The 24,204-nt window shown below is 36.9% G+C and overlaps 1 protein-coding gene across 1 annotated transcript; it reads right to left on the reverse strand.

Moving 5' to 3' along the window:
• Positions 1 to 131: 131 nt before the first annotated feature.
• LOC113037883 (afadin-like) lies at positions 132 to 23,663 on the reverse strand. Its single transcript, XM_026195213.1, has 13 exons — positions 23,547 to 23,663; positions 23,173 to 23,310; positions 22,989 to 23,062; positions 21,980 to 22,098; positions 21,447 to 21,602; positions 21,261 to 21,349; positions 19,981 to 20,166; positions 17,558 to 18,691; positions 15,197 to 15,232; positions 12,554 to 12,688; positions 9,474 to 10,017; positions 4,008 to 4,089; positions 132 to 1,671 (listed from the first exon to the last, which is right to left on the reverse strand). The coding sequence occupies exons 1-13, from the start codon at positions 23,661 to 23,663 to the stop codon at positions 1,515 to 1,517; spliced, it is 2,967 nt and encodes a 988-aa protein (XP_026050998.1). The 3' UTR covers positions 132 to 1,514.
• Between the last annotated feature and the right edge of the window lie 541 nt (positions 23,664 to 24,204).

The raw sequence follows: 24,204 nt of genomic DNA on the forward strand, positions 1-24,204 counted from the left end.
ATATATATATATATTTTTTTTTTTTCTCTTAAAGAAGTGCAGCAATATATAAAATATGAAAAAAAGTGTGCTGTTACACTCACAAACATACATTTATTCTCACAAAACAGACAATTTTTTTTTTGCTTATCTGTAAAATCCATATTTATTTATGATTTACAAAAGCCTATTTAACAACCATTAAAATGAATCAAATGAATTCATATTTAACCTAAAATGAAAACACGACTGGTGTGTATGTGTCAGTTTATGTTTCTCAAAGTGGCAAAAAAGGAAGGATATTGACATTACCCTTATGCATCATTTGATTTACAAAGTCTGTGTGGAAAATTATTTACATGGGCGCCAACAGGTCTAGACTATAAATGAAAAGACGCAGGTGCTTCGAACTGAAGAGACACGACCGGATCCTCCATTTAAATAAACATCTGCAATACTGTGGGATGAGGGAAGCCGTTTAATGCACAAACCAAACAACGGATAGTGGCCTACTGTGTTTAAATCTCACGTTTGTCACTCATCCATCAAAACGAACCTGCAGAATCTATCCAGACTTATAAAAACAAACTAATCTGTCACTATGTCAGTAAGGTTCAAATAAATACCTGCTAATCAACTGCATCTCCTGCGTCTCATTTCAACAAAACCTCTTTATTCAAATCGTCTCCTTTTATTAACATTATTCTACCATCAACCTTTGCTTTGCCAACATCAGCTGGCTACTTCGCATTTAAACGCAAAAACTCCTAAACGTTTTATAAAAGTGGTAAACCTCAGCGCTTTTACGGAATGACAGACTTGCAAGACGGTACATTAAAATAATCAAGAAAAATGACTACATTCTCAAAGGATATTCACAAATGGTGCTAACAAGGTTGCTCGTTTTCGGAGCAAAATCATTTTAATGCAGGACACGAAATTGGCGGAAAGGTGCCAGTGTATCCATTAATGCGGAAGAACCAGCTAGAAAAAAATAAAGAGTGCGACAAAAAACGTGAGCCTCCTATATAAGTTTAGTTCACGCGCTACTGTTGAGCTGTTCGATAATATTCGGGGACCAATGCAGACCCCTATTCTGTACTGAGAGCTGTTTACATTGGTCTACAACTGTATATCGGCACTTACTTTCAAAAAACAAACAAAAAACAAAACAAAAAAAGTAGAAAGAGAATAAAATAACACCATAAAATATCCCACATTACAGCCTATTAAAAAAAATAAAATGAGCAAAGAATGCGTAATTTTCCGAGTAACATTTCACAAACAAAAAGACACCCATGTCAATTCAGTTTTCTAAGTAATATAATTAAAACAATTTACAGTGCTTTATTATAATATATCTTTCAAGGGAATTTATGGAATATCGTCTCTTATTGCAGCTAAATGATACTTAATAGTCCAGTTATTTAAAGAAACCCAAAAAGAAGGTTTGGAAATGACTGGGTGTGTTTTGTGTTTTTTTTTTCTCCAGGGATGGGTCACATATTGGCAATTAGTTCTGCTAGGGCTCTTCGCTACTGCTTTATGTTCAGTTCGTTCTCCAGTTCCATGAGCTTCCGGGACGCTTTGACTTTATTCGATACTTCCTTTCCCTGTGAGAAGAGTCTCTGGCGCTCCTTAAATGTCAGGCTTTCTGGAGCTCCTCCTATTGTGTTCTCCTGATCGGGGCCGCTGCAATTAAAAGCAATCATTTGTTAGTTAATGCAGTATTTAAGAATACATTCACCCCAAAATGACAAAGGAATCATTTACTCGTCCTTGTATCATTTCCACCTTATTTTGATGTAATACGTACTTGTTCAAAAAATAGCAGTACAATGTGACTAACCAGATATCAGTTTTTATATTTTATTTTACGTGGCAAACTTGTACAGTAGTTCAGAAAACAACAAGACCATTCATGAATGCAGTCTTAAGGCTGTGCATTGGGCAATTAGTTGAAAGGGTGTGTCAAAAAAATAGCAGTGTTACCTTGACTGTACAAACTCAAAATATTTGTACAAACATTTTTTTTTTCTGGATTTAGCAACTGTGAATCCTAAACTAATATTTAGTTGATACCACAGTTTTAAAACTGCTTACATCTGTGTGGATGAGTCAACAACTGGCACCTTCAGCTGTTATCATCATATTCTTTAACAACATTCCACAATTCATTCACATTTCTTGGTTTTGCTTCAGAAACAGCATTTTTGATATCACCCCACAAGTTCTCAATTGGATTAAGGTCTGGAGATTGGGCTGGCCACTCCATAACATTAATTTTGTTGGTTTGGAACCAAGACTTTGCCCGTTTACTAGTGTGTTTTGGGTCATTGTCTTGTTGAAACAACCATTTCAAGGGCATGTCCTCTTCAGCATAGGGCAACATGACCTCTTCAAGTATTTTAACATATGCAAACTGATCCATGATCCCTGGTATGCGATAAATAGGCCCAACACCATAGTAGGAGAAACATGCCCATATCATGATGCTTGCACCCCCATGCTTCACTGTCTTCACTGTGTACTGTGGCTTGAATTCAGAGTTTGGGGGTCGTCTCACAAACTGCCTGTGGCCCTTGGACCCAAAAAGAACAATTTTACTCTCATCAGTCCACAAAATGTTCCTCCATTTCTCTTTAGGCCAGTTGATGTGTTCTTTGGCAAATTGTAACCTCTTCTGCACATGCCTTTTTTTTAACAGAGGGACTTTGCGGGGGATTCTTGAAAATAGATTAGCTTCACACAGACGTCTTCTAACTGTCACAGTACTTACAGGTAACTCCAGACTGTCTTTGATCATCCTGGAGGTGATCATTGGCTGAGCCTTTGCCATTCTGGTTATTCTTCTATCCATTTTGATGGTTGTCTTCCGTTTTCTTCCACGTCTCTCTGGTTTTGCTCTCCATTTTAAGGCATTGGAGATCATTTTAGCTGAACAGCCTATCATTTTTTGCACCTCTTTATAGGTTTTCCCCTCTCTAATCAACTTTTTAATCAAAGTACGCTGTTCTTCTGAACAATGTCTTGAACGACCCATTTTCCTCAGCTTTCAAATGCATGTTCAACAAGTGTTGGCTTCATCCTTAAATAGGGGCCACCTGATTCACACCTGTTTCTTCACAAAATTGATGACCTCAGTGATTGAATGCCACACTGCTATTTTTTTGAACACACCCCTTTCAACTAATTGCCCAATTGCACAGCCTTAAGAGCGTGCATATCATGAATGCTGGGTCTCATTTGTTTTCTGAGAATCTACTGAACCTACTGGTAACTTGTTTGCCACGTAGCAATAAAAAAATATACGAAAAACCTTGATTATTCTGGTTAGTCACATTGTACTGCTATTATTTTGAACAATACTGTACAAAAGGATAAAAAACTTTTTTTGCATTTAAATATAGTACATCAAACTGCATCATGCCAGATTTGGTGTTATGAAATCATAAAAAATAAAATAAAAATCAATCACAACAAAATCTGGCATAGAACTGAATTAAATGCAGACTTGACTACCATATAATTAATTAAAATTAAAATTAAAATTTTCAAGCAATCAAAATCATCTACCTCTATGGTATATTAAAGGTGTTTTGTGTCATTTTTTTTTTTTAAGCTTGACAATCCCAGTTCCCATTTTATAAAAAGGATCTTCCGCAAAATATCATCTTTTGTGTTCCTCAGTTAAAAAAAATCAAGTTAAGTACAGATTTGGAACAACTTCAGGGTCAGTAAAGGATGACTGAAGTTTCAGTTTTTTAAGCGAACTATCCATTTATGGAAACAAAGGTGTAAACATATTTTAAAGCACTGATAAATGTGTTCGGGTGGTTCTTCTACCACACCCAAAGCTGTGAGCTCAGAGTTTGGTGAAGGGATAATGATGTTTGTGGAGGCTTACTGTAAAAAAACCACAGCTTACAGTCCAACCCAAGAATGTCATCTTTAGTTTACATGCATCATACAAGCACAAACATTTTGGGTTTCAAAACACATTCCAGGTGCATGAGTGCGATCCTCACCCTTTTGTCCACTTCTCTCGCGGGTCTTTGTAAATCTCTCCTGATCCTAGTCCTGTAGTGTTTCCAGTGTATGAATTAAATCCTGTTTTAATTTTGTCAAATGTAAAAACAATGTGAATTTCACAAGAAACATCAACAATGGCATTTCAAGAGCGATTAGCATGATAACAGCAAAAGCTGCTGGGCACATTATGGTGAACTGCATTTATATACAATTAAAAAATATATATTTATATAATTTCTTGTTTTATTATTTATTAACATTTCTTGAATACTATTACTATATTATAATACTAATACACACACACACACACACAGACATATATATATATATATATATATATATATATATATATATATATATATATATATACACACATATATATATATACACACATATATATATATATATATATATATATATATATATATATATATATATATATATATATATATATATATATATATATATAAAACAATAATTTTGTCTTCGTTATTAGTTTTCGGGTTTTAAAATATTTATGTTTAGCTTTGTTATTTTAATTTTAGTAATTTTACTTCTCAACCTTATTTTCATTCACTTTTTTTTAAAGTTAAGTTGAAGTTTTTCATGTAATATTTGTGTGTGTGTGTATACACACACACACACACTTTTTCAAGTAATACTTATTTCATTTCAATAATTAAACTTCCAATTGATTATCAATAGATTTTGTTACGAATATGTTATACCACATACATGTTACTAATTTAATAACATACTTTAAATTCCTATATAAATATACAGGACATAATTTTTGTTGACTTATGTCCCCATAGCACAGACTTAATCTGTTCAACCGTGCAGTTCAACCACCATTGGCCCAGCAACTTCTGTTTCCAACATCACTCCACAGACCAGAAGCTGAACAGCGAGAAGAAAGCTGGTTTAGTTAGTGTTAAAGCATTCCAAAGCACACCTGACACGAGGTCTGTGGATCGCAGGTCAGAGGTGGAGGTCAAGCACCAGCTGTTTCTAAACTCGTCTCGTGTTGAGGAACGTCTGTAAGAGAGACGCTCCCCAACTCTGCACAGCTGGCCTGCACAACGACCCCCACCGCTGACCCACCGTAGGCATCGTCTGTGAGGCTCACGTGTCCTTGTGTCTGTCAGGCCAAGGGACGGTCCGCACTGAACCAGAGAACGACAGTTTGATTCTAACCAATGGGGTGCAAGAGCACCGCCGCAAATCCAAATGCATGTGGACGGTTTCACTGATTGACTGATAATGGAATGAGTTTGGGCCGGAGGGAGAAAGACACAAACACATTGACTTGTGAACCAAAAATAAAATTAAAAACACCTCCACTGGTGACGACCAAGTACTTCAAGAGCAAAACAGGGCAGCTGGTGGTTTAGAAAGAAAGAAAAGGATCAATTAGAAGCAAAAGGTTTTGTTTTGAGACTAAATGTGTTTCATACTGTGGTTTTGAATACAATAGTAAATATGAAGCAATGGTCTATACTTGTTTGTATGTTTGAATCAAGCTGTTCAGATTGTATTCATAAAACCTGGAAGAGAATGACTGATCCCCTCAGGAAGATTTAAGGGTTTTTAATTGTGGTTTTGGATTTCTGAGCAAACTAGGATCCACGGTTCACATTTTTCTATTAAAATGTCCGCAGTCTGACCTCAAAAATAAATGTTGAAACCTTTGTTTCCTTTATAATTTTAAGTTTTGACATAAGCACTACAAGGAAATGCCAAGCGAGTAAACTCACATTTTAAATGTAGTTCTAAATCCTTGTGGACTCAGAAAAATGTGCTAAGAATGTTGTTGTTGTGCTTGTTGACATTGTGTTTTGAAAGTATTAAAAAATATATATATATTTTAGTATATAGCTGTGCAATTTATTTTTTACTTTTGTTAAATCCTGCAAAACAAAAAAAAATATTTTTTTTTCTTTTTTAACAATAAAGCAGAAAATGAACATTAAAGACTGAAAGTCTGCAGCTTGTGATCCTTTTTGCTCAGAGACTTGGTGGTTCCAGCAGGTCAATGCACCTTCTCAGAGAAGGTGATGGGAGGGCTGTGGAATCCCATGATTCCAAACTGAGAGGAAGCAGGAGAGGGTGGGTGGAGCCAAGCAAATGATGATGCCAAATACACATAAAGACAAACCAAAGAGCAAGACAGAAGATAAGAGTGAGAACTACAGCACTGCTGAAACCAGTCTGAATCAATATTGTCAATGCTAAAGCTCTGTTCCATAACCTAGTGAGTTGCCTTTTAAGGTGCTACATCAGAAGCAACTCAAAAATAGTAAGCTATTCTAACAGCATGATGTAATATACTATTAATTTCATACATAATTACATATTTTTTCTCTGTAATGAACATTAACATAATAAACATAATAATAATGTATACTTAATAATAATTTACATAATATAGAATATATATTTCTATGTATGCTTATTATTTATATGTTCAGTTAAAATTTGTATATTTAAAATAACATTTTACAATAAAACATTTTATTGAATATATATATATATATATATATATATATATATATATATATATATATATATATATATATATATATATAAATAAAACACACACACACACGTTTATGTATATGTATGTGTGTGTGTGTGTGTGTGTGTGTGTGTGTATATATATATATATATATTTATAAAACTAAATGTTTTTATATATTTGTCAATAATTGGTGAAATATTTATATCATTTTTTATTATTATTATTATTATACATATATATATATATATATATATATATATATATATATATATATGTATATATATAATTTTTTTTAATTCTTATTTATAATTAACATTATATTAACATTTATCCAGACTCGTCAACTATCTTGTATTACATTCTAAACTAGTCAAAGATATGTTTCCTTACAACAGTTCCCTAAGTACGTAGCTTACTAGATTTTGGAACCAAGTCTATATGTAAAGGCAAAAAATCAGGGTGTGTATGAAATATCTGGAGTGCACTATACTGGTGACAACACAGCACTAGTGTTTTACTGAGAGGCTGTTAGACTGAACTGCTTTTGGTTCCATGAGAGGCTTCAGCAGTGTTGCAGCAGGTATGACGATGTTGATTTGGTAAGAGACATTAAATAAAGCAGCAGTGGTTGATTCGTGGCTTGAAAAGCTACAGTCAGTCTGAGCATGGAGGAATGCCGTGCTTTTGATTGGTTGATTAATGCAATGTTAGTTCCTTGGTAAGCGTAAATGCATTTTTCATCACAACAGGCCCCAATGACATTAAGTTAGGGGAAGCTTTGTGCAGATTACATGCAAGGTCAGATACACTGGGCATCCTTGTGAAATAGGGTTGAACTGCTTTTTTTGCACATGACTGTTTAAAAAGTTTGATCTGATCTGAAACATGTGATATATTGCATGAGTTACTTCAAAAGCACAGACATTGCAAATTCTTAAAAAAAATATATATATATATAAAAAACTAAAAGTTTGAAAAAGTTAATTAAGAACTCAATAGCTACATTTTTCCTCAGTAATAAACTTAAGAAAAGTGCCTGGTGATTAAAATAGAAATATATTAATATTATAAAGTATTTATTTAAACTGTATTCATATACATGTATTCATACTCATATTAAAATAAAATAACTGTAGTAATATAATTACATGTATAATAATTTTTGAATACAATTTATTTGAGGAAAAAATACTGAAATGTTACTTAATGTTAAAACCTGTGTTGTACTTAAATCATTTACTTTTAAAACATTAATTTCTTTCACACAGTTTTGACTTGCACTCATGTAAAATGAACACATGAGGGAGGCAAAGACATTTTCTTTTCTTTTTCTTTTTTTTTTTTTTTATAAATCGGAGACCGTCTGCACCAAGATTGCTATCGCCCCAGTGCTGTACAACAAATTCAGATGGCTTTTAAACAGTCAAGTACAAAAAAGTGCCTCATCCGACAGATCTTTTCCCCTTTGCCAAGTGTAAACAGGACTGAGGAGAGGTGCAGTGTTTAGCCCACCACTGCAAGTGACAAGAAGCCAGTGTCTCGTTCCCTGAGCTGATAATGGACGGGCAGGCGTCTAGCTGCTGAGGCCCGGCCTACCCCAAAGCAGATCACACACACATGAAACGGCTGGCCACACCAACAGTACTTGGACTGATTTTGGACCGCACAGTGAATCACGAGGTCTACTGACTGCTAGGATGATTCGAGGAAGAGGAATCGGGGAGAATAGGTGAGCGGAAAACAAACAAACAAAAAAATCTAATTACTATTTAAAAGGAACATTCCAGGTTCAATACAAGTTAAGTTCAATCGATAGCAATTGTTGCATGAAATAAGTTTGATCCCTTTAAATAAAGCTGAAAATAAATTATATATTGCATTTAAATTAAGGTTAAAATGATGTTCTTATGGCTCAAGGCAACAGTCTGGCAAACTACCTTCTGAACTCAATGTAAACAAGGAAGTTATGTCACTTTGCTTATATTCTTGCATAAACATTTTGTAAAAAAAGTTATGTACTATAGTTTAAAGGCTTTCTACAGCAGTTAAATCATCGTGAAAAAGTTTGGATGTAACTTAATAACAGACAAGGTCAGCAAGTGATTTTATCACATAAGCCTTACATTAACACACACAAAAAAAATTTCTTTTAACATATTTACCTTTTAAAAGTTTGGGGCCGATTAGGTTTTTATTTGATGTTTTCGAAAGAAGTCTCTGATAATCACCAAGGCTGTATTTATTTGATTGAAACTACATCAAAAACAGTAATACTGTGGAATATTATAACAATTTAAAATAAACGTTTTTTATTTGCATATATTTTAAAATGTCATTTAATCCTGAGATGGCAAAGCTAAATTTTCAGAAATCGTTCTAATATGCAGATTTTGTACTCAAGAAATATTTGTGATGATTAATGTTGACAACAGTTGTGGTGCTTAATATATTTGTGAAAACAGCAATATATGATATATGTCATGATATTGTTTCTTTTTTTTTAAATCAATTGTATGCATCCTTGCGGAGTCATTTTTTTTTCTTTTTTAAATCCTGATTGAGCCCAAACTTTTAAACGGTAGCCAGTATTGTCAGTTAATCGAACAACTGCAGTCAGTTGAGCTCAACCTGAACCTGGAAGATTCCCTGTAAAAGGAAAGATAAGATGAAAAAATTTAACTAAATAAAATAAATGATAGAAACCAGAACATATGATTCAACGGATTGGCTCTGATACTACGAAATTTTACAGATGGAAAGGTAGAGGGAATGTGGAAAACGGTGAGCGCTGAGTCTCCACTGGAGAACAGGAAAAGGAACAAACGAACACCAAAAAAAAAAAAAAAAACCCCAAAAACAAACATGAAAACGGATAAACCAATAACAAATGAAGGATGAGCGGGCTGAGGTTAGGGCCCTTTTCTCTCCTCAGCGTCTCTACCTTTCGAGTTGGCCGATGGGATGAGGCTGGGTTTGGCGGGAGGGAGAGGGGGCTGCCCTGTCTTGGGAGCAGTACTGTTGGCATTGGCCGCTGTGGGCAGCTGGAATGAGTTGGACAGAAAGATGCCATCTGAGACGGGACGGGGCTTGCGCGCGGTTGGCGGCGGCTGGGGCTTTGGGGCGGGCGGAAGGTCACCGTAGGACTTCCGGGTGGCCGAGAGCTTAACCTGACCTGTTAGGCCCGCGTCCTCCTCATCCTCCTCCTCCTCCTCGTCATTGTATGAGACAAACTTGGCAGTGTATATGGTGTCAGGGGAGGTGACCTGGGTTTTGAGGTAGGAGGTGTTTCTCTGAGGCGGGGGCGGAGGGGCGCTGTTGTTGTTAGTGGCGGGGGTGCTTGCGGGAGAAGGGGGCTGGTAGTCCCGGGGTAGTGGGGGTCTGTACAGACCAGGCTCGTCTGGCGTCAGCAGCTTGCGCTCGGCTTCCTCGTGCTGCCGGCGCCGCTCTGCCTCCAGGCGGGTGTAGTACTCTTCCTCCTGTCTCCTCTGAAGGGGGGAACATGGGAAGAGCTGGTTAGAGCTGCCTATGCTAGCCTGCGCAGCTGCGAGGCCTGGGTCAAAGCTAACGCTGCTCTGGCTAATGGATGAACCAATGTAGTAAAGCTACATTGTGGTAGAAGAAATGTGTTTGCTGATATGATGTAATGTGCTTCTGAGTGAATCGAGTTCAGCTAAAACGCACTCCTGCATGTTGGGGAACGTAAGCCATTGGTTTTATTTAACATGGCTGCACTGCAAGCAAGCAACATCACAAACTAAACGGAAATCAACAGCGCTGTCTATGATGAAGTGCAAATTCAGTCCACTTTGCAGCTTATTCTGGCCAAGAAATGACGACATGAAAAGCAAAGAATAATTTATTTATTTTTTCACGTTCAATTCAGGGGTAGTTTTATCTGAAATAGTCATGCCTATTTGAAATCTAAGTTTTTAAAAAAAGAAATTAAAGAACTTTTTTTAACTAAAAAGTTAATATTTAATAAAACATTTAAATATGTACAAAATGTTAAATTAACATTTTACTATAATTTATAGAATATATGAATGAATGAATGAATGAATGAATCATTAATATAATTATATGTATTCATATTAAATCGCCTACAATCATTTCTATAGGATTTTTTTTTTAACTGTTCAATTCAGAGGTGAGTTCATCTGAAATAGTTGATAACAGAAATAGTCAGGAAAAATTGAAAAAAGTAAAAAAAAAAAAAAAATTATATATATAATTATATATATATATATATATATATATATATATATATATATATATATATATATATATATATATATATATATATATATATATATATATATAACGTTAAAAAAAATGTAAATGAAACATTTAAAAAAGACGGAGAAACAATAAAATGTCTAATGTAATTAAATATTTAAGTTAGAATCAGAATATTTTAATATAAATAATATTTATCAACATTAATATATTATGGTCAGCATCCACTTAAATAATCCAGCATAAAACAAACACAGTGGCAGTATGTCAAAAAGAAAATATGTACAGATTACATACAGAATATGAGAAATGCTCTTTTACATGTGCCTAAGCGTTTAAACACAAAAAACTCCTTTGAAGACTGAAATCAATTGATTAAACATTCTTTATAAATGCTAATTGTATGAATCTACAATCGAGTAGATTGCAATCTAGTTTAGTTGCATTATGCTGCTTGCTTGCAGTGCAAACACTGTGAAAGACTTGCCTTCAACTGTAAGCACAACAGATGGTGCTAAAGAGGAACAAGTCACTACAGTTGACGAAATATGCTTAGTTCTAACTGGAATAAAAATGCCTGGAGCGCATGTTACTGTTACAAGCTCCAGGTGAAGGTCCAATTGGCATTTGGTGGTTAAGCTTTGGAGAAAAACACCTAGTGGCTGGCTACTCTGGACTCTGTGCAAGGATCCCCTGGGTTAGTAAGTGGTGGTGGGAATGTCTCTTATGAGAGCATGTCGAGGCAAAACACACATGAGCTAGTTCAATCTGGGACGGCCTCCACGAGAACCAAGGCGGGCCCATTTCCAACAGCACTTCCAAGCAATGTAGTATGCAATGGCAATGGTCTTCCAACAAAATGCTGGAGTGTTGTGTAAAGACCTGACATGTGACTCATGCGTTTCTTTGAAGGGGATGGGGATACATCACAAACACAAGAGAGGAGATGTTGTGAAGACATGCAGTTGGACATCACAACTGGGCTCTAAAATTACCAGTGGTCTGAAAGTGATGCACACAGACACAAATAAAACTGGATGGTCACATAGTGGGACAATGTTTTGGTCACATTTTAGACGTATGAATGTAAATTCAGACCACTGGTAAACTGATGACCCGCTGAGGCATTCCAAAAGTGTAACACATGGGCGTTAAACAAACTGAATTTAGCCTCTGACAGTTAACGGATCATTACTATCTCCAGAACTGCTGTTAACCTTATTATTATCAGCACATACAGTACTGTATATATACATTATTTTAAATTAAGCACAAGGGGCTGTGATCTCATACAGTCTGACACATTAAATATCAGCTGCTGTCTCCAATCACACCCACTTACAAGGTCGTGAGGAACCATCCACACGGAAATCAGGCAAAACCTTGAAAAAGCTTGACGTTAGCATGAATAAACATACGTCTCTATCAGGAAACTATGCCAAAAATCATTTTACTGTATATGGGTACAGATATCGTTTTGGGAATTAAAGCAAGAAGATCTCACAATAATTAACCTGACTAATCGATAGCAAGAGAACTGGTCTGGGACATTCAGATCTGTCTGCTGTTGTCGTGACTTGCATTTAAGGCCTGGCTGAGTGGGCAATAAACGGAAAGATAATCTGCTAATCATAAGAAGTGTGCTAAAACATATCTGCAATTTGCATTTTACACAAAAACGTATTTCTTGACTCTTAAGTCCTTTGTCATCAAAATCCTCTTTTTTTTGCATTAAACTACTTCTAGAAGTTCCTAGTTGTGGCTGCTCCGTTCCGATCTCAATACCTTCTCCTCGGCCTCTCGTCTGGCTCTCTCCTCCTCTCTCCAGCGTCTCTCCTCCTCCTGTTTGGCTCGCTCTTCTGCCTCACGCTTACGGATTTCCTCTAACTGCTGTTTCCGTCGCCGCTCCTCGTCCTGCAGCTGAGGTGCACAATGCATAATCAGGGTTAGTTGAAAAACACTGGACCAAAGAGATGATGGATTGGACTGACTGCAATTCATGGTCCTAAACAAAAGACTGATTTGAAATTAAAATGAACCTACATTTAAATAATTTTAATGTCAATTTCAACCCTAGTTGTAAAGCTACTGATATATTTATACTTAAATTTAAAACGAACCTAGAGAAATTTTAACTTACATTTCCATTCAAAAGTTTTGGGTATGTAAGATTTTGTTTTATTTTTAACAAATTAATACTTTTGTTAAACAAGGATGCATTAAATTAATCAAAAGTGACAATAAGAACATTTTTAATTGTTGCTAAATATTTATATTCTCCAAATAAATGCTGTTCTTTTAAACTTTCTATTCAAAGTATCCGGAAAAAATATATCACAGTTTCGGCAAAAACATTTTTGGTAACCGTTTTAACTGTTTGCAGCATTGATAATAATAAAGGTTTCTTGTTCACCAAATCAGCAAATCATTTCTAAATGATTTCTGAAGGACCATGTGACATTAAAGACTGAAGTGATGTTGCGGACAATTCAGCTTTACCGTCACAGGAATTAATTACATTTTAAATTATATCAAAATATAATGAAACCAGTTTATTTTAAATGCAAATAATTTTCCACAATATAGATGTTTTTACTGTATTTTTGATCAAACATAAACACAAGTAACTTCTTTCAAAAACATACAAATTCCAAACCCAAAACTTTTGAACAGTAGTGTACTTCTAAACCTATATTTAAACCTAAATGTTTCATTTAATTTAATATTTACATTTAAAATGGTTACCTAGATTAGCTGGCACAACATCGTATTTAAACTAGCCTGCTGTGGTGATTTGTAAAAATGTGTCCTGTTGAGTTTCTATCACACCAGTAAATTTGTCAATGTGGCCCCTGTGACGAGGGGCATCGTGCACTGCACACCATCACACAGTATCACATGCACATACACAGCTGCATGCAAAACAACTTACGGACAGAATTGCAACTTGCAACCTTCTTCACATCTACAGATAATCATTCAAAGGTAATCCAAACACCTCGATCAAACTTCATACACAATACATATACAATTCTCGACAGGTTAGGAAATACAAATCACGGTCATACACCTTATCCCTCCAAAATCACAAGGAAGAGGACATAAACAGAGACATGTCCAGTAGTCAGGATAGAGGAAGAGGAAACCCAGAACAGAAGACCATGGAGAAACGCAGAGTAGATGAGCGGCAAAGCGCCAGGGTCAATACAAACACGTAGAGAGCAGTGATGAGTGGAGTAGATGAAGAAACATAGCGATCATGGCACAGGAATGAAGCCCACATGCAAGCAAGCCCAGGGCCGGAGAGACCGGGCTGGGAGAAAGCATGCACAGCCCCCCCTCATGATGACACTGCACTGAAACAACGGCTGCAAAACCAGCAGAGCTCAATCATGTTCTCCAAGAAGAACAAGACCTTCCAAAGCTTTCTTTGGAATTAATTTTCTGGTTTTCTAAAAGCAAATGTTCTTGTTCATAAGGTTGCTGTCCTGTGCACATTTAAAGCTGAAGTGTGTGTTTTTTTAAATATATATTAAAAGAATAATAAATACAGCATTCATGGCATGCCATAATGCAGTGTTTCACTAAAATTTGTTTTAGCTAGCACCTCTATTTCAAAGACCTGGGTTACAGTAAGACATTTAAAATGGAAGTGAATGGGGCTTTAAAATTCATGTTTTCAATAGTGTAGACTAAAATAAGTATTAACATGATTGTAGTGTGAAAAAAAAAAACATTTAACCCTTTTTTGAATTAATTTATATCAGTTTTAAAATTTTGTTAATTTAAATGTAACTAATTTTGTTAAACGTTGCATTTAAATTATTTAAACTATTTGAAAATGAGGGGTGACTAAATTGATGTTAATTAAAAATCATTTTTAAAATAATTTTCTTTAAGAAAACTAAAGGGGAGTACATTACTTTCATTGTCTTATTTAATAGCTAAGAATAAGACGATATGAGTCTAAATGATTGTAGTTCTTTTAATATTTATCTTGAATATTTTAATAATGAAAAAAATATATATATTAATGTATGTTGGTTGATTTCTCTAGAAGAAAGTATAATTATTTTCAACCTCAACCAAAAGACATGAGCTTGAGGGCAGGACTAACTGTTCGCTTGACTAATGGAAGATGGGAACTAGTTTTGATTTGATTTGGTGACACTGGCTTAGAAAGGACCAACTTCAGCTTTAAAAATGTATTTTTTACACACGCAGCAGTTTTCCAGTGGAGCTTAATGAACATCCCAAGATGGAGTCCCCAAGATGGTGTCCCATGCTTGAAAAAGTGGTACATCTCTCTCTATTTAATTCATGGGTAAAGGAGTTACCACGGCCAAATGAAGGGAGGGAGGTAGTGAACAAGAGGAGACACAGGTGGAGCCGAAACAGGAAGAGAGGCAAAGAGCATAAAGAACATACCAAGTCTAGTACAGAGATTGCTGGAACAGCAGTCTGCTGCAGGAGAAACAAAAACATACAGAGCAACCAAAGGGGTGGGAGAGAGAGAATAAATAAAGAAGTAAGAAATAAAGAAAATGAGGGGTTTTCGAGAAGACAAAAGTAAAAAAATTAAATAAAAAATAGTGGGCCGGGACGCAGTGATGTGCTGCCAGGAACATTCCAGGGCAGTACGGGTCTGATTAGCGCCAACGGTCCACTTTCCTTCCACAAACACTTCAGCTGGTGAAGAATTTCCCCATCATTCCACGCCCCCCCCCCCCACTGAAGCACTGGCAAGAGTTTTCCTTCAAACGCAGGGTATTGTGCTGACCTTCCCTTAGACGGCTCGACCTGCCAACTCCTCAGAGATGGAGCTATACCAAATGCAGCTTCACAGCAGACTCTCAGGTGGACGCTACGCTTCGCATGACAGCTGCTACGGTGGGTGTTGGAGGAAAGAACGTTAGTGGGGGCTGAAGTTTGTGCTAGCACTGAAAGACTCATACTCAGAAAATACAAAGAAGCTGTTTGGAAATGCTGCACACACGCCAGCCCACCAAGAACTCATGAGCCTGAATTAAACTCCACTATACTGGCATGTTTTGACATTAGAGGCTCATTACAGCCTGTTTTCTGGACACAGATTAAGCCTTTAATTACTAAAAGGGCTGGGTGATATATCTAATATTTATTTTACATAAGATTTTGGAGATATTAATTTAATATTTAAAAAGATATATTAATATTTATTTTTAAAAGAAAGGTACATTTTTAACTTGAAAGGTACATTGCAATGATTTGATAGTCAATACTCAAATGTAAGGTTCTATAAAATAGATTTATAAATAAAATAAATTATATATATATAAAATTAGATGTTACACTATATTGAAGCTATATATATATATATATATATATATATATATATATATATATATATATATATAAATAAATATATATATTATATATATATAATTTATTTTGTTAATACATTTTTAATTTTATTTCAACAAATTTGCAATTAAATACATTTTATATTTAATTTAAATATATATATTTTTGGAGCCTAGGTGTGCTGACTTTTTCATTATCAATGTTTTTTGTAGAGCATCCTGTCTGATGCTTTTTTCTAGTGGTGCGCCTGCTTTTGTTTTCATTTTAATGAATGTGCTATAGAAATAAAATGTGACATATTTTTGTATCACCCAACCTCAGTTACTACCGAAATCAATGTTGAATCAAGTGTTAATTCTTCACTACACTTAATATGTGCCTGAAAAGTCCTTGCATGTAAAAAAATATATATGGCCATGTCTTGTTAGAAACTGTTAACGCTTTTCAAATTATCCTGATCCTAAGATATTGGTTAGCCAGTAGCTACAGGTCAGAAATCCATTGCTGATTTATTTTAGAACGTAAAGGAATATTTTATATTTAAATGGCAGATGAGATCAGGAGAGATGTACTGATCTGGACGAGGCAGGTTAATGCTGGTGCAAGCAGTGGAATCGTGTCCAGTGCTTGGCATCGAGAAAGCCTTGCTCCTCCCCTCCGTCAGCGCAGCATATGTATTCATCAGCAGTGCAGCATGGAAAAGCAATGACATAGGCATGTTGCAGGAGCGCATGGCAAAACATTCATCATAACAGCGGGAAACTAAAGCATCACGCAGAGAATCCCAGGTTAGTTGTTCATAATTCCATCACCAGTCTGTTCTGCTGCTGACTGTGGATTTAAACGTAACACAAACTACAAAAAAAAAAAAAAAAAAAAAAAAAAAAAAAAAAAAAAAAAAAAAACAGACCTGCACTCGACTTCCCACCTTTTTACCAATGAATGAATTTCCATTATTTTCCAAACAAATATTATTACAATGAAAATTTCCTTATTATTCCTAAATAAGCAAATTGTCCTTTCAAAATATTTTGAAACCGAGCATAACTAGAACAATTTATATTCAATAAAGATGTCTTTAAGATGTTTTTAATTTCACTGAATTTTCCTGGCCTGGAAATCAAATTTTTTAAATGTTCTCTCATTGGAACCACTGGACCTTGTGTATTACACCACCATTAAATCTCACATTACAGCAATAAGCAAAAATATATATTTTAGTATAGCTTAATATGCAGTGATAAATACTATACCATTAGAAGATTAGCTACTGGGTGGTTCCAGATGTGGAATAAGTTTACAAAGACTTTTATGGATAAATCATTACCAATTAGGCCAAAACTTGCATTAAGATAGGAAATGTGGTGATTTTGATTTCATGTTGACTTTTAAAAATGTATATCCACACATTAAACTCTAGCTATCCCACTTCCCATTTCTGCTCACCCGTGCTCTCTTCTCAGCCTCCAATCTCTGCATAATTAGCGTGGTGTCTACATCTTCGTCATCCTCCTCCTCCTCATCCTCCTCGTTCTGCTTGGACTCCTGCAGTCTCTTCTGGAACTGCCACTCCAGCATGAGTTTGCGCAGACGGTCGTTCTCCTCAGCCGTGCGTTCAGGTTTGGCCTGAAGCTCCTGGATCTCCTTGTCTAGAAGATCCACGATGTGAAGCTGCTGCTGCTTCTCCAGTTTCTCTCGGGCGTCCCTCTTCCAGGGGTCGGGTGATAGGCTGTCGCTGGCGGACAGCTCGTCTTTGCTGATGGTGATGTATTGCAGGTCACGTCTTTCGATGGTGCGTGGCTGCTGCTGGGGCAAGAGGTCACGAATTACTGTGTCCTGTGGCGGCTGGCGGGGAAGGCTGGATAGCCTGTCAGGTCGAGCGGGTTGTGGCTGTGGCGGCTGGGGCAGCTGGACCGGGGGATGGTACGGTTGGGGCACCTGCATGGGAGGCTGTGGATGGGGCATCTGTGGGTGCTGTGGGGCGGGTGGCAATGGGCCGTGCTGGTTGTTGTGCATGACTGGTCCGGGAGGGTTGCGAATTTGCACCAGCTTCCTCTCCTGGTCTCTTCTCTTTCTCTCTCGCTCTTCTTCAAGCCGAGCTTTTTCCTTCTCATACCAGCGCTGTTGCTCCTCGCGTTTCTTGCGGTCAGCCATGGCTGCGGCGGCCGCTGCCTGTTGCTGAGTGACAGAGGGCGGTGGAGGGAGCGGCAGGTCTGTTTGTGGCTCGTAGTCGTAGTGCACAGGAGGAGGAGGAGGAGGTGGAAGATCTGAACGGGAAGGTTGGGAGACACCCACGGGGCCGGAGTGGGGTGCTATCGGGGTCTTCCAGCGGCCAGGGCCGGTCTTGTGGTTGCCTTGGATCCTGGAGCCGGAAGACGACGAGTAGTTGAGGTGCTCTTGGCTGGAGGTGCTGGACTCCACCGAAGAGGACGTCTGGTGGTTCCAGTGCTCCCCACTGCCTCGCTGGTACTCGGCATCACGCTGTTGCTGCTGCAGGTGCATCAGGTCTTCCTGACGCAGGCGTTCTCCTGGGTATCCACCCGGCATCTCGCACAGCTCCTCCTGAGAGCGCGCCACCCGCTAGCAGGGCACAATGACACAGCAGTCAGACTCATATTTATGCAAAAAGTGATATGTAACAAAAATGTTGCTCATAGCCTTAAAAAGCTAGCAAAGTAATGCAAAAAACTGGTTTTGCAGACAAATTAAAATTGGGCCTACATAGGAATTACACATAAAAAAGTAGGCCCAAATTTTGTAAACTAGAAATGTTATAATCTCAATTGACAAAGTTAGATTTTTTTTTTCATAAAAAAAAAACACATTAAGGATGCTGCCCTTAGGTATGCTTAATATATTTTAAGTTAGTTAGTTAAAAAAAAAAAACTGATTTTAAACTGACATTTTGGCAAAACATATAAAAAAGAAACAATATACACTACAGATACACTACAGTCTGTAGTTTTTTCTTTTCTTTTTTTTTTTTTGATGTTCAAAACGTATCTTAGGCTTACAAAGACTGCATTTACTTGATCAAAAATATATGAAAAACTGTGAAATATTACAATGTAAATGCCCGTTCAAACCAAGGACGATAACTATAGAGATATAGTTCTAAAAATCTTTCTCAATATTAAAGAATTGCAGAGTCCACACTACAACTATAACGATAAAAGCACATAGTAACAATATTGTTGGAATCACTTTCAGAATAATTTTTTTCCAGCTGATGAAAGATACAAACATTGACAGCCAATCAGAATCCATTCTGCTATAACAAGCTCGAGAATTTAAAGCGGCAGACGATAAACAGACTAGAATAAACAGATGATATCGTACGCTGGTGTGGACGCTAATATTGTTATCTTTATAGTTATCGTTTTTTTGTGAACGGAGCTTAAAGCATCTGTTTTCTATTTTAATACATCTTAAAACAATATACTCCTGTGATGCTAAGCTGAATTTTCAGTCTTCAGTATAGTCTTCAGTTATTTTCAAGATTCATGACTGATTTTTTTTAGATACTTTGATGAATATAAACTTCAAAAGAGCTGCATTTATATGAAATATAAACCTTTTGTAACATTAGAAAGGTCTTTACTGTCACTTTTGAACAATAAAGTGCATCTTTACTGAATAAAAAAAAATTCTTTCAAAATAATCTTACTGATCTCATTTTTTTAACAACATAGGATACTATACATTATCTTACCACTAAATAAATAAACAAACAAACATGAAATAATGTACAGTTAGTGTGCTAGTGTTGAAAAATACTGTGGTACTGCCAGTGTTTTGAGTCATGAGACCACTATGGCACCAGGACAGCACACAGCACTCATACGTTTTCTCTTCCTAAAAAGGCTAACCTGCATAGCCATGCTGTTATTAGAGTGGTTATCCATAGGGGGGAGAGGCTCCGGTTCATTGTTTTGCCAGGGCTGGCCAGGGCCCATCCTATCCTGAGATTTGGAGGCTGGGAAGGTGAAGTATTCCCTTGGGTATGTCTGAGTGGGGATGGGATACGCCTCTGGATGGGGTGGAGAGGGCTCCTCCTGTGGGACAAACAGGGTAAAGACAGGTTAGACTGAGCTGTGACAAGTCTAGCCATCTCTTTTTAGTGCATTATTATTGATTACAGAAACTAGTATACGTGTTTGCATGTACAGCATGTGTATAAATCAAAGAGAATCAAGGAATGTGGATCAAAGACTGATTAGCCAATTTAGATGGTGGTTACAGACATGATTAGGATTAATTACAACAAGAACACAACAAAGAGTCACGAAACAGGTTTCTTATTAGGCTTCTATTTGGCTGTGGTTTCAGAAACAAAAAAAACATGTCCTGGTGTATGTTTGGATTTGAGAGTTTCTGGTGATTTGATTAAAACCAGAGGAAGCTTCACTGAAGAAGACCTAACCACATTACAAGAAAGTGCTACACATTTTAGTAATAAAATGAGTAATTTTTCCAATTAACTAGGTAGCATGACAAAACACTAGGGTTTGACCGGTTCCACTTTTTCACGGTTCGTATCACGGGATTTAGAGTCACAGTTTTGGTATGTGCTGTGTTTAGAAAAAAAAAAAAAAACATACCGTCAAATAAAAATAAAGGAAATAAGAATATTCTATCTACTAACAAAGTAACAGCACAAATAAATGCAATAGAGTAAAGATACAAATAAAATAAACTGTGATTTTTTTTCTTGAAGGGGGGGGTAGATCTAGCATTAATTTTAATCAACACGACTGTAATTTTCACATGGTATGTTTTTAATTAATAATAAGAAAAAAAATTAGTTTAGGAACTTGTTAAACTATACTTGTCATGCTGTATGTTTTTATTTGACAAAAAAATAATCTTGAGTCATAAGACTCATTTGTTTGGGAATTTGTTTTACTATACTTTTCACACTGGACTGTATGTTTCCAACTCATGCCTTTGAGAAATGGTTGATCTGCACTTTCCCACTGATTCACTTATTTATTTAAAAATGTGTTAAGACAACACCGGTTGCACTGAACATCCAATGCCAGTGTTGCTAAATAGCAGTGCTAGAAACACTTAATTCACTAGGGAAAGAGAGTTTCGACACACACGTGCAAGATTCATCTTAGAGGTGCTGATGATTGTGTGTACTCACGTCAGGGCAGAGGTTACCAGTCGAGACCGAAGTGATCTTTCCTGGTGCTCCTGGGTAAACAGGCTTCCCGCCTGGACTCTGGGCCTGGTCTTTGAAAAAAAAAAAAAATACATGTTAATAAAATGTCACCACTTTAAAATGAACCACACTGACAAATACACCAAGTGTTTGAAGTGGAACACATACTAGCAACGTTTGGGCTTGATCGGTGGTCTGCACGGTTCTTCAACAACCTGTCCTCCTTCTTTGGTTCAGGATAGGTGTCCCACGTGCCCTGAGGGCTCTCAGGCGAGCCGTTCTGCACAGAGTTGTTGTTAGAGCTCAAAGCCCTCACTCTTTGGTCTCAACTTTCCCTTGTCTCCACGTCCACGGTCTGATGCTGCAGAGATTAAAAAGAGGCTTGAATTAAACCAAATTCAGCACTGGGAAAGTGCCCATCTCTCTGAAATGGGGGGAAAAAATCACCCACAATGCACCAAATCAGAATCACTACCAGACACGTGTCGAAAGCATTTATATTTAACGCAACTCTTGAACCGTTTCATGTGTGACTGGGAACGCTGTGGGTGCCAGATCCACCACATTTCCACTTCTTTAAGGAATTAGTCACGCTAGCACGCTGTGCGGCAGCCTCTGATATTTTTTAAGGGGAATACTGCAGCTCCCACACGCAAGCCCGTTAGAGATTTTAAATATATATTCGTGCCGCAGTTGCTTACCGCGGGACATCATGGGGATGGGCTGGTTGAGGAGCGTGGCCAGGCCGTGGTAAATGGCTCCCTGTTTGGCCACCTCGAGCGTTACAACAGACCCGGTTCGTGTCATCAATTCCGCCGCCCTACAAGACAAGAGACATGTTTGAGTAACACACACAAAACTGCAGACTATGATGAACGAATTTCATGTTCGAAGTATTACTTGTGCAATCCCCCAAGAGATTATTTAAAGAGACTAATCTCATAGAATGTCTGTTTGGATTTGCCGTCGGCTAACTGTAAACAAGAGACGGAGGCTGGAACCAATCCCAAAGCCAACTCCAGTTGTATCCATTCACAAGTGTTTAGAGCCATATGCTTCTCATTTAACTCAAATCCACAGATTTAAGAGTTTTCATCAATTCCACCACATCTCAAAACTACAGGCTAAATAAAATGTTTCTGACAGAAATGAGAACATTTTTAAGCTGTTTTGACTTTGCAAACAAAAGGTGCTTTGTTGCTTTACAGCTTAATGCCTAAACTCAAGGAATAATGACGCTTCAAGTCAAATCCAGGATAATTACAAGACAAACCACTGTGTCAGAAACTTAACTTCTCAATGAAAGGACAATTTTCATCTCTTTTAAGGAGAATTTCTTATTTTTAAAGAGTGAATTTTTTTTGTAAAAGCATATAATTTTTTTTTTTTACATGTCATTCATCATGACAAATACTTAATCCCAAAAGCAAGACAGAACTTATTTGAATGTTAAATTTTAGTGTCACTTTTGCCTGACGATGTTCTAAAGACTGAGAGACGTCAGTCATATTTGTTTTTACGCCACTTAATTGTGTATATTAGGACACATTCCTTGCTTATGTGATGTAATGAAATGGTTCGAGCATGCAATCCTTTTGCTTATTTAACGGAGTCTTCTTTGACATAGCCGGATATTGCATGCTTTACCTGTAAGTCCATTTCAAATTTATTAAAATCCCATTATTAAAGGTCTAAATGCTACAGAATTACCTCTCCTGCGAGAGGCCAACCAGACTTCTTCCATCCACGCTGAGCAACTGGTCTCCAGCAGCCAGACGCCCATCCTAAAAAGAAAACATGACTCAAACTGTCATAAAACAAGGTTGAAAACTTTTTATGATTATTATTTTACAGCTTCAACTCCAAATATAGTACGGAGTACTATCAATAATACTAGCAAGTATGCGAAATCACACTTCATCTGCATTTGCCCATAAAGAACATCAGAAACCGAGCCAAACTCACTATGTCTGCTGCACCTCCCTTTGACAACAGACTTGATGTAAATACCAAGCTTGTCCTGTCCGGCACCCTAAAAAACACAAAAGAAAAAGCAAAACCATTTATTAGCACTCGGAGAAAGATCTAAATGTCATTTACAGGCTCCAATAGTTCCACTGTGGAAAACTGCTGTACGAAGAAACCAGGCGTTCATTCATGAAAGACTATAAATCTGGAGCCAGCAGTGAAGACATTCATATAAATAAACTCATTCATAAATTCAGACCAGATCTGAAGTAGGTTTTGTTCAAACTAGCCATGATTAACCCTCTCTAAATTCTTCGTCCTATATCCCGGGTCAGAGGTCATCATCTGACACGGGCCATCTGGCTGCAGGACTGTGCCACTCATTGAGATATCAGCTCGACCTAAATGGCACTGCATGCTAGAAAAGCATCTTTCAAAATAAAATCTAGTAATTAACTTCAAGATAAAATGATGCATTCATTGAAGCACATCCTTTAGACTTAAAATAGTAATGCCATACAAGTTTCAACACTCAAACATAACATTTCTAACACGTAATGCTCCATAACTCGGAGTTAAATGGTCTGTTCAAAGCTTTAAGCTGATGGAGCTCCAGCGACATGAGCTTTAAAGGGGTTTATTTGAGGACTGTGGTTTAAAGTTAGTATCATTTGTTTTTCCGATGGTTGGATTTGCCATTTGAGCAAGTAAGTACCAAAATCCCCTGGCAGCTGCCAACATTTCTATTCGAGGGGGATCTTGCTAAAAATTTACTCTAAAAATGTGAGGTCTGTATTATATTCCCAGCCATCTCTGCTGTTTTCTCATACAGAAACAAACTTCTCATACTCATACAGCTGAAAGTCTGACAAACCCTACATCTGCACAAATATAGCAAAACCAGCACTGACCTAAATTCTATTTTTTGTCTTAGAAAATGTTCACACAAAAAAGGAAA

The sequence above is a fragment of the Carassius auratus genome, chromosome 20 (assembly GCF_003368295.1).
Source record: "Carassius auratus strain Wakin chromosome 20, ASM336829v1, whole genome shotgun sequence".
NCBI classification, from domain to species: Eukaryota; Metazoa; Chordata; class Actinopteri; order Cypriniformes; family Cyprinidae; genus Carassius; species Carassius auratus.

Coding starts and splice junctions, on each gene's coding strand:
- LOC113037883 (XM_026195213.1), bottom strand. CDS start 23,663: ATGCAGTGCCATTTAGGTCGAGCTGATATCTCAATGAGTGGCACAGTC. Junction 21,603..21,979: donor CATCCCCATGATGTCCCGCG/GTAAGCAACTGC, acceptor GGGAAAGTTGAG/ACCAAAGAGTGAGGGCTTTG. Junction 18,692..19,980: donor ATAACAGCATGGCTATGCAG/GTTAGCCTTTTT, acceptor GTGCCCTGCTAG/CGGGTGGCGCGCTCTCAGGA.